The following is a 12,285-nucleotide window of genomic DNA, read 5'->3' as shown; positions in this document are numbered from 1 at the left end:
AACACTGGCATCCCATATAAATTCTGGTTTATGTTGCAGCTTTTCTGCTTCTGATTCGGCTCCCGGCTAATGGCCTGGAAAAGGCAGTGCAGGATGGCCCTAGTGCTTGGGCCCCTGCAACCCATATGGGAGGCTTGGATAGAAGTCCTAGCTCAGCCCTGGCTATTGTGACCACTGAAGTAAACCAACAGATGGAAGATCTCTCTCTCTCACTCTTTCTCTCTCTCTCTCTTTCCCTTTGTCTTCTATGCAATAATGACTTTCAAATAAATAAATAAATCTTTAAAAATTAATTTTAAAAACAGATAATTAGTACCAAGACATGAGTGCACTACCAAATCAGTGAAAACTGGGAAGAAATTAATTTCTGATCTATTTGTCTAGATCTATATTTCTAGACATCGACCTTCATATTTCTCAGGAAACAAATTATGTGAGACAGTTAAACTTGTGTCTGTGTTTTACAGTTTATGGGAATGTTTTACAGAAGGAAAGTAGAGATAAATTTGACTTAAGATATATTTCAGCTTATCTAACAAAGCTGTCTTAATGGAAGAAGTGCAACTTTATGTTATGCTACTCAGGGCTGAATTTATATAATTTGTTTTTAATATCTACAAATATTCACTGTACTCAATGCTACAACCTTTTCTTCTCAGTAAAATGTTTTCTGAAATAATTCCGTCACAAAAGTTACAACGCAAGATGTATCCTGTCTCCCTGTTCATCTACATTCCCAGCACCTAGCATAGGCCTGGTACAAAATAAATTGTCATAAATGAATGCTAAAATGTTTAGACAGTAACTGTTTTTTTTTTTTTACTATCTAGCATATTTCATCAAAATGATTATAAGGAGAAAGTGAAGTCTTTATGTGTGTGTGTGTGTGTGTCATTTTTTGAAAGGCAAAGCAACTGAAAGAGACAGAGAGCTTTCATCTGCTGGTTCACTCCAAATAACTGCAAAGGGCTGGACCAAGGTCAGAACCAAGAGCCATTAACTCCGTTTGGATTTCCCATATGGGTGGTGGGATTCAAGTACTTGAGCTCTAAACTGCTGCCTCCCAGGCAACATGCTGATAGGAAGCTGGATCTGAAGCAGAGAAAGAACTGGATCTCAAGAATTCTGATATGGGATTCAGGCATCCACCTAGTAGATGAGCCCAATGTGCCTCCACCAAAGTTTTTATTGTAGATCTCAGAAGCTTTCAAGCCATCATAGGAATCCTAATTATGGATCTAAGTAACCTGAGTCTCAATAGTGTCCCTTAACTGTCATAGACAATACTGGGTCCAAGTCAGTCACCACCAAAGCCAGGACGCCCCAGGCCACTGCTGTATGCTGAGGGTTGTTTGACAGCATTGATTAGATGAGCACCATGGCGCAATTCAAGACAGTTCTTTTTTAGATTTTTACTAACCCACCCAATTCTATTCATATTAAAGTGAATTTCTACTTATAGAAACCCAGTAAATTTATCAGTGTACAGAATGTGCATATATTTGAAGCGTGGAGGTTAATATATTTTTGCTTTGTCTATATCATATTTTAGTCTGTCCAATGAAGGCTACCTGTGGAGAAAAGAGCATTTTGCTAATAAGGCAGGTTGAATGTTTCATAATATAATTTAGCCATCTAAAATGGTAAGCAAAATTCTGTAACTATCAAATCTCTATTCATCTTCAATACAGAAACAACTTGAAGCCACCGTAATCCCATACTGCTTGCCTTCTCATTTGCCTATATACTCTGGGCATAAAGTTTTCTGAGGATGAACTTCCTATTACATTTATGTGTCATAGTTGAGATGTTATATTGATCTGTATCTTGAACAAATTTAGTTAACTGATTTCTAGGATTCTATGTATTTTTTCAAATGATCTTGAAAGATCATTCATTTTCAATAAATGCTTTAAGATGTTTTACACTAATGCTCTTGCCCCCACCCCACATCATAACTGATGGGTCTTCAACAAAAGCATATTTTTCCCAAGATCAAAATCACTTAACTACTTTGAATTAAAATGAACATTAATTCTATTTGAATAATGTGCAAAACATCTTTTAATATAGCTCCTAAACATGTACTAGTGACTGCAATAACTCATTAGCCTTTGTTGACATCTGTATTAAATTAACTGATAAATGTTTTAATGCAGAGTAAGTATGCTAGTTTTGTAAGGCTGAAAGGGTTAAAAGAAAGATATTGACTTGTCAATTGTAGCATAGAGCTAGAATCCTGAAAAATACAACATCAGTCTTCAATCTAGTCTTACAGAATGCAAACCCAATTAAAACATAGACTATTCAGAGCTTCTAATTTTGAAGCCTGTTTACATCCCCATTTCTACCTGTGTCTTAGCTCAGCAAGGAAGCACGGCATATAAAACCTGGAAGTAATTTTTCAATAGGCAATAAATAAATGTGATTTTTACTGTGGCAATTTAATAGCTATTAAGTTTTTGCAGCTATTTTAACCTTTTTAAATAATAATGTAAATATTATGCACACATGGCTAGAAAATTGTGTAGTTACAAGGAAAAAGGCTCTAAATGAAAACCAACAGTTTCCTTTTTTCAGCTCTGTTCTCTAGAGGCAACCACATTGAACAATTTAGCTGTAGGGCTTCTGGTTAATCCCGTATTTCTAGTAATATGCTTATTTTTCCAATTGTTTTTGGTTTATCACTTTTAGACATTGCTTATTGCTCTGTACGATGAAGATTTAGATTACTTAGTAAACTCCACTTTCCTTGTTTCATTTCTCCTCATGACAGGCCTTTACAACTGTTTGCAGTTTCACCCTAATTAATTTTATAACTTCAAGCCTCACGTTTAAATAGTCACTATTTTTTATTCAACTACAGGAAAATCTCTTATGATCAGATATTTTAAATATGAAGATGGCTACGCCCTATATGACTTATATTCTCATATCACATTTTATAATTCCGTAACATTGTGAGCTTTACCTTTTTTCTGTTATCCTGACTAGAAATGTTTTGTCTTTGCCTTTCACAGAACAGATGAAATGTCTCCCAAATATTCTGTAATGAGTTTGTAGGTGGATTCTGCAAGTTAAACATGAGTGTTTATATTATTATGACAATGCATGCATAATTAATTGGCAGCTAACTGGCAACTCAGACATACTCTCCTAGTCTCTAAGTGAAATATTTTAATATCTCTGCAATTCAAAGAATACACGAGAGTTAAGTTCAGATGACTTCTTCTTCTGCGCCAATTATTGCCTTGCCACACCCAGTTGTTCTAGAGGACATCGTACAGTCTGCCTTCATTGATTTCAGATACCTCTCAGCTTTCTTGTCCATTCTGGACTACTGGTTCTCAAGGCTCAATGTTAGCGCAGGTGTAAGCCTGGGACAGGAAGTCCTTGTTTTCCTGTTCTCTTGTCTCCTGTCACTTTACTCACTTCGTTTGCTGTTATATATCCTCAAAGAACTTCCTAGGAAAGAATGCATTATAGCTACACTTTTGGAGGACTAATATTTCAGGAAGTATTCTTTTCATATCTTCTGTTGATTTTTTCCCTAAATATAAAGTACCTAATTATTGTCTTCCAGCAATCTTCCATGACTGGTGACAAGAAGCCCAACTGCAATGTTGTTTCTGTACATTTGTTTGTGAAAAGCTCATATTCTTTGAAAGGTTTTCATTTCAATTTATTCTTAATCTTATATTTCCTAGTGATAATTTAGATGCAGATCTTGTTTTTGTTTGTTAAGGTATATCCTTATAATATTTAAGAACATTTTCCTTTAATTTAATAATTAATAATTTAATAATTAAGAAAATTTCTTTGACAAATTTCTCCACTCCTTTTTTTACTCCTTTCATTCTGTAGACCTGTTCTTGAGGTGTTGGACTTTGGGAACTGATTCTATTTTCTTCCATATTTTTAGTTTTATTTTGAGGGATACATTTTTCTTCAAATCTATTCATTTTTAAATGTAATCATATTCTTGTTTCCAGTGGTTCTTGTGGGTGTGTTTTCCTTTTCCAATATGCAGTACACAGTACAGAAATCTTTCTGAAAATACTGGGGTATCTTCTGCTCTCTAAACTCTCTGTATTATCTTTTACTGGGGCCCTGATTTCATTGTACATTTACCATGATTATTCCTGTTACACAGTTTTTTTAAAATATCTTATTATTCTTGATTATCCATTAATTTTAAAGACTTGAACAATACATCTTCAAAACCTTCTGTATTTAAGTTAGGCATGGCAGCTCTGTTCATGGCAAGCAGGCAGGGTGAGTACCCACGTCATTATGCAGGAGGCTTTGTTCTGTGCATCCAATACCTGTGTCAGCTGGCATAAGTCTTCGTGTAGTCAGCACAACCGTGTAGACACCATTTAAAACCTGTCTCCTGGAGTCCTGTAGCTATGAACAAAAAGGGAATCAGTTGCTCTGTAGGCACGAATTCTTCAGCAGCCCTGTTGTCAAGGCCCTGTCTCATTCCCAACACCTGTGTCCCTGTGGGTCTGAGTCCCTTACTTCTCTTTTTCAAGGTTGTGTGTTTCCCTCCCCGGTTGACTTCCCCTTCACAGACAGTGCTGCACCTTACCGTTCCTCAGAACTTGATGGTCACTCTCCATCTCCCCTGCCTTCTAGAAATTTGTTAAAGCTGTCACACTGATAGATCTTAGACCATTCTCTTCATTTTGGGTTTATGTGTTTGTTGTTTTTTCTGTGTTTTACTCCTTTACTGTTATTTCGGTGAGATCATGGAAAAGGAAAAATCATGTTTTAGTCCTTCATCTCAAGCCAGTATTACTTTCTCAGGATTAAAGAAAAAATCACCTATTTCATTTTGTGCTGAGTATTGGAAGAGGGTGGTGTTTTCTGTTCATTACAACCTACACACATTTGGTATTTTCATGCTGTTATCACCTGTTTAATTAGTAATATTTACTTGTTGTCTTTAAAGATTATATTACTTTATTTATTGCATATTCAGGTATTATACTCAATGAGGTCCACTCAAAATATGCTAATGTTTTACTAGTTCAATTTGATACTTCTGTAATCATAGGCTGTTCATTTATGTACCAAAAGTTGAGCTGACTTACTTCAAATATGTTTAACCCAAAGTCTTGCTATTTAATGCAGATAATGCCATAAAGTCTTCTGAAAAATTGGCCTCTTTATCAGGTCTGAATAAATTATAATGTAACTCATTATATCGTGTAAAGATGCCATCACATTCAATTTCTTTAAACAGGGAAAAATTATTCAATTCAGGTTTCTTGAAATGCTAGGGATTACTAAATTAGTAGTTACCATGCATTGACTTCCTACCTGCACTACTTATTATTCTGCCAATTGTAAATTATTCCCATAAGGAGCACATATAGAGAAAAACGAGCCAAAATAAACTTCAAGCTGCAGTCATCTTTGCCTCTGATTTGCTTTGGGTATTTTTTCTAAGCACAGAATAACCAATAAGAACTAACTACAAGTTATACATTTTGATCATAGACAAAGGAAAATAGAAGATACATGAAACAAGACTAAAATAAATAAACAGAAAAAATGGTATAAATATTTAGGAACAGACACTCTTTTTTAAGATTTTATTTATTTATTTGAGAGGTAGAGTTACAGGCAGTGAGACGAAGAGACAGAGAGAAAGGTCTTCCTTCTGCTGGTTCACTCCCCAGATGGCCACCACGGCCGGAGCTGTGCCCATCAGAAGCCAGGAGCCAGGTGCTTCCTCCTGGTCTCCCATGTGGGTACAGGGGCCCAAGGACTTGGGCCATCCTCCACTGCTTTCCCAGGCCACAGCAGAGAGCTAGATTGGAAGAGGAGCAGCCAGGACTAGAACCGGCGCCCATATGGATGCCAGCGCCGCAGGAGGAGGATTAACCTAATGCGCCACAGCGCCAGCCTGCAGACACTCCTTTATTTAGACCAGAAATCAATGTTTTACTTTTATAAAAAGTATTAATGTATAGTAATTATTCATATTTATACACAACAGTGTGATATTTCAACATAGGCATACAACATGTACTGATCGAATCTGAAAATCATCATTCTCATTTCCTTGTCACTTCTTTATGTCTGGAGGTTTTGAGTTCCCTCTCTTAGTTCTTCACAATATATAGAAGGTACTGTTATTCTGTTAATGCGATCTGTGATTACCACACTGTACTGTAGACTACTAAAACATAATCCTTCTATCTGTCATTCAACTTCCTGTGTCTCCCTTTCCTCATCTTTGTTTCTAGCTCTATAAATCACTATTTTAAGTTCAGATAGCCCAATTTTAGCTTTCAAATATGAATGAGAATTTATAGTACTTGTCTGTGCCTTGTTTATTTCACTTATATATGTCTTTCAGTTATTTCCTTTTTGCTGCAAATTGACAAGATTCCATTCTCCTTTATACCTGGATAATAGCTCGTTTTAAATACAGAACATTATTCATTACTCTATTGAAAGACATAAAAAACTGTAATAGTCCACTGAAAATCTGTTAAAACTGATAAATTTAGTGAAATCACAGAATACACAATCATTATACAAAAACAATAGTAGTTTTTTACATCAACAATGAACTTACTGATATAGTAAATCAATAAACTCTTATTCACTATAGCTACAAAAAATAAAACAGGAATAAATTTAACCTGTGAAGTTGAAGATCTCTAAAAGAAAAGAAATTATAGAGGATCTAAATAAAATGGAAAGATATTCATGGTCATGGATTGGAAGAATTAGTATAACAATGACCATAGTCCCTAACACAATGTACAGGTTCAATGTAATCCCCTTTCAAGTACTAATGACGCTCTTTACAGAAATAGACAATCAATCCTAAAATTCATATGGACCCACAAAAGATCCAGGAGAGTCAAAGTGATCCTGAGGTGGTTGAAATTGCTAGAACTATTACAATGTGTCTTTGTCTACCTTTAAAACATACTACAAAGCTGCAGTTACCAAACAACATGGTACTGGCATAAAAACAGGAACCCACAGCAATGGAAAAAACAGAGAATCCAGAAATAAATCCTCATGCACAGTGCCTGCAAAATGATTTTTACAAATATGCCAAGAACATAACACAGAGAAAGTACAATCTTTCCAATAAACCGTGCTGATAAAACTTTTTAAAATTTTTTGTCGCTATATATACATGCATTTTATGTAGGAAAAATGGTATTAGGTTCCTACATCTTACCATATGCAAAAAAAAAAAAAATGAGCTTGTCAAACACCTAAACATAAGACCTGAAGCTACAAAATTATGCAAGAAAGGGAAAGTGTAAGCAAAAATAGTTTTTGGAAAAGACTGCAAAAGCACAAAAATTAAAATTAAAAATAGTGAAGTGGATTGTATATCAATGTAAGAAGTTTCTGGACAGAAAAGGACACAAAAGTCAGCATTTACTGTTAGTCATATAGTTCTTGATAATGTGGGAAGCAAATGACTTAAAGTTTCCTATTTTTAAAGTAGTGTAAAAAGGCCTGGATTTGTTTGATTTTGCTCCTGAAATTTATGAAGCCCAAGCCATTCTTGGGATTTTATTTATAGCCATACTGGGAAAAATATCAAACATTTCATGTAAGTCATTATTTTTTCATCATATATTACATCCCTACCTCTTCTACTGCATATGACTTATAAGTCTCAGGGCTTGAATTTTGGGGGTTGTGTTCCTTGCATGTTCAAGGCTGTCCTATCCATCCCTATACAAGAATTTATCCTTCAAAAAATATACCTCTTCCAGGCACACTGTGATTGGATTTTTTATTGCTCTACTCCATAAGGATATCTATCATGGGAGCTGTTTATTCACTCGCACAAACTGAAAATCATCTTGTAGCTTTCTTTCTGGCTTATGTAAGTCACCCAGGGGAAGGACAGGCATTGCTGTTCACCAGGTCAATAGGTCCATTGGCAATTTGTTTAAATTTTTCTGATAAATTACTTTTCAAAAAGCAGCTGCTGAATTGATATGAAAATGACTTTCCTCATTTATTTATTTCGAGATTGCACACATCATTTCTCACTTTGAAATTGCAAGCTTAAACTGCAGAGTTTGAAAAAACTACCACTCAATCAAATTTTGGTTAAATGAACAGCACCCAGTATGATCTTCCATTCTGAGTATGTGATATTAATCCCATGAAATTGCTTTTAGAATCCATGTCTTTGCTGATGGTATGAGTGTCTCTATTGGAATTGTTAGCTATGTTTACTCAACAGGATTCTGTTTCTCTAATTTCAGCATGTGGAAAATTGATGAAAATCACAGGCCCAATTACAGTCAAGACATCTGGAACCCGATTTGGTGCTTGGATGACAGATCCTTTAGCATCTGAGAAAAATAACAGAGTATGTTGTTTCCACAAATGCCTTTTCTTAGAACTATGCTTTATTTACACATTTTCCCTGTTGGACTATTCATTTTTCAGGGCTATTAGTTTCAACTTAAAAAGTATTACATCATTTACAAGTATTTGCCATTTGATAATATTAATATATCTAAAGATATTTGATGAACCTATTTTAGTACAACATTCTCTATTGTAATTCACTAGTATACTGATTCTAATTTCTTAATTTTTATCTTATTTTATGTTTAAAAATGATGGATTATAAGCATACCAATTTTTCAGTATATTCTTTCTATACTGCTATTAATGTGAATGACAATAGCACTAAATATGTGAAAAATTCAAAACCAAGCCAGTTCATTAAATAAGCTAAAATATCCATGGAGTCTAAGGACAACTTTAAAGAAAAAATAACAAAACTTTTGGGAGGTTTTGACAATAAGTTGACATTGTCTACATTATGTGAAGTAATATGCTAAAATTTACCATAGCTCAACATATGTTCTATTATGCAACTCATTATCCAAATTAAGTTTTTTCAAGAGTTCCATCCAAACTAGTTGTTAAACTAGTAAAATAGTTTCATTAAAAGGTATTTGTCAGTTCCTCACATATGACAAATGCTCAATAAGTGGTCATTCCTTCAGTTCTCCTTTAGGCTGGTGCCCTTTCTATCTTTGTTTTTTTTTTCTTAATGCTATGGTGATAATCTTCCTTGTGCCCAAATTATAGACTATATTTTTAAAGATGTATTATATAAATATCTCTTATATAAAAATAAATGTTTATCAGATTCATAAAAAAGATATTTGTAACTATAAGCTGGTTCAATGAACAAATGTTATTTGAAGGTTCTGTAGTACCCAACGAGGGAAGATATGTTATATATGTAAAACTATACCAACCATTTTTTTCAGAGCAAAGTTTGCAATAAACATAATTTTCTGAAGGTTAAATATATTTCTGTGATCTATAAAGTGACATAATCTGTATTGATAAATGTTTGGCTTGTTCAGTGGTCAAAAATCTAAAAATTAAGGAAAAACAAAAGTAACCTCAAGTCAATAAAATTCATGTTTCTTTTCCACATAAACTATACCAATATTTTTATAACTTTAGAGTTTTCATGTTATCACAGGCAGCAGGTCAAAAGTAAGATAATGTGGTTTCAGGAGCCTGAGAATTGTGAAACTGTCTATTTGGGAATTCTTTGAAAAGTACAGAATTTAGTCACCCCATTTCTTTTTTTTTTTTTTCCTTCTTAGGTCTGGTACATGGACAGTTATACTAACAATAAGATTGTCCGTGAATACAAATCAATTGCAGACTTTGTCAGTGGGGCTGAATCAAGGACATACAATCTCCCTTTCAAGTGGGCAGGAACTAACCATGTTGTCTACAACGGTTCACTCTATTTTAACAAGTATCAGAGTAATATCATCATCAAATACAGCTTTGATCTGGGGAGAGTGCTTGCCCAACGAAGCCTAGAGTATGCTGGTTTTCACAACGTTTACCCCTACACCTGGGGTGGATTCTCTGACATCGATCTAATGGCTGATGAAATCGGGCTGTGGGCCATATATGCAACCAACCAGAATGCAGGCAATATTGTCATCAGCCAGCTTAACCAAGATACGTTGGAGGTGATGAAGAGCTGGAACACCGGCTACCCCAAGAGAAGTGCAGGGGAATCTTTCATGATCTGTGGGACACTGTATGTCACCAACTCCCACTTAACTGGAGCCAAGGTGTACTATTCCTATTCCACCAAAACTTCCACTTATGAGTACACAGATATTCCCTTCCATAACCAATACTTTCACATATCCATGCTTGACTACAATGCAAGAGATAGAGCTCTTTATGCCTGGAACAATGGTCACCAGGTCCTATTCAATGTCACTCTTTTCCATATCATTAAGACTGAGGATGACACATAAACAAACGTGACTTCTTTTCACTGATATAAACAGTGTCATTTGTGATAAACTCTATAGGACCCCTTCTATTGTTCTTTACTGTAACTTTCCATCATTTCTCCAAAGCAGAACATTTTATTGTAAAGTTGGTGTTAAAAAAAAAATAGCTGAGCCTATGTTAATCTGTTGGAAACACATCTTAACTCCTAAATTTACAAGGCCTATCATGTCTTGTCATGAAAAGCACTAAAACGAGTTTAAGTGGCTAAAGTCATAGTTTTGCAAATGATTGATGATCTGCCTTATATTAGAGTCAGAGACTAATGGTGGCTTAAATGCATAAATGTCTTTTTTTTAAAACTCTGTCATTTTTTACTGTCTTTAGCTCCACACCAAGAAATATTTTGGTAGGAAATAGGATTTTAAGAAAAAGCACTTCCCCCTCCATTTATTTCTAAAAAATATCAAGGATTTCATTTATATGGAAAAATAGTATTAATCAATTTGCTGTTAACAGAATTCTCTGATGAGGTGCTGTACAGTCATTTTTAAATCTCTTGCTAGCATTTTATTGGCAATATGTATTTCTACCATTGTAACCACCATCGTGCAATTGTATCTCTTCACTTCTGTGAAAGCAAGTACTATTTTTTATAAAATACACTGAAATTTATTCTCAGTAGTTATTTAAATGTTCAAGTGTAGACAAAAAGGATCTTCTTGGCTCATCCCTTTCCATAAGTATTGTAAACTAAACAGAAAGTCAAATTAGGTATCTTACATTGAGTCTTCATTTTATTCCATTTACAGATCCACTGAAAATGAAGGTAAAAATCTGTTTCACTATTGCTAAGTTAACTCTGTTTACTCCACTTAAAGGAACTCATAAAAATGCTTGCAGGAGTTATACCCGAGTCATAAAAATTGGATTTGGATTGACTCTAGTTATTTATTATACATCAAACACATTTTATTCTGTACAATGAAGTACACTGGTAGTTAACATATTTACACACAATTTGCCCCGTGGCTCACTAGGCTAATCCTCCACCTGCGGCGCCAGCGCCCCGGGGTTCTGTCCCAGTAGGGGCGCCGGATTCTATCCTGGTTGCTCCTCTTCCAGTCCAGCTCTCTGCTGTGGCCCAGGAAGGCAGTGGAGGATGGCCCATGTGCTTGGTCCCGGCACCTGCATAGGAGACCAGGAAGAAGCACCTGGCTCCTGGCTTTGGATTGGCGTTGCGCGCCAGCCATAGCAGCCATTTGGGGGGTGAACCAATGAAAGGAAGACTTTTTTCTCTGTCTCTCTCTCTCACTGTCTAACTCTGCCTGTCCAAAAAAAAAAAAAAAAAAAGTCTATGAAGCACATATGAAAACTTTTAATTATTTTATCTGTAAAATCCTCTAAATTTTGATTAAGATCACTGGAAAGTTACTGGCAGTATTTGTGTAAAAGAAAATGATGGAAGATACTTGGGAGTTGTCTGTGCAGTTTCAAATGTATAAATAACCAATTCAGAAAATAAATGAGAAAGCAACATCTTGATACACTGATTCACTGTATGTACAGAAACAATATAGCCAACAAAAAGGACTTAAATAATATTTTTATCTTAATAATCTTTCAAAGTATACAATAAATATATATAATAAAACATGTTATTAAGTTTGGATATATTTCCCATGTATTAAGAATACTTCCCTAAGGCAGCTTTATGGAAACCATTATGGGTTAGTTTAACATTTAAAAGTATATTCTATAATAAATATATTACTTACTTACATTATTGTAGATCTTTGGTTTTACACATACTGAATGCCACAATTTAAGGTATTGAATAAAAATGCTAATATTCAAGAGTATTTCATTTCAAGTAAAACATCATTTTCATGTATCTCACTGCCAAAATTATAGGATTAAATAACACATTCTTGAAACTGTTCACAAAGATTTAACCAAGATTTCTTTCCTTTTTTACCTACAAAAAGGTAG

At 34.7% G+C, this 12,285-nt stretch overlaps 1 protein-coding gene across 2 annotated transcripts in view; it reads left to right on the top strand.

Annotated features, from left to right (window-relative positions):
* The window catches only part of OLFM3 (olfactomedin 3), a 52,274-nt gene extending 41,958 nt beyond the window's left edge, over positions 1-10,316 (top strand). For both annotated transcript variants that reach the window (XM_062193450.1, XM_062193451.1), the window contains exons 5-6: positions 8,265-8,371; positions 9,639-10,316. In XM_062193450.1, coding sequence (XP_062049434.1) covers positions 8,265-8,371; positions 9,639-10,316 — 785 coding nt within the window. The remainder of the gene's footprint in view (positions 1-8,264; positions 8,372-9,638) is intronic.
* The last annotated feature ends 1,969 nt before the right edge of the window (positions 10,317-12,285 follow it).

The sequence above is a fragment of the Lepus europaeus genome, chromosome 5, assembly GCF_033115175.1.
Source record: "Lepus europaeus isolate LE1 chromosome 5, mLepTim1.pri, whole genome shotgun sequence".
Classification (NCBI taxonomy): Eukaryota; Metazoa; Chordata; class Mammalia; order Lagomorpha; family Leporidae; genus Lepus; species Lepus europaeus.
Note: the sequence above shows the minus strand (reverse complement) of the source record. Positions and strands in the feature narration are given on the sequence as shown.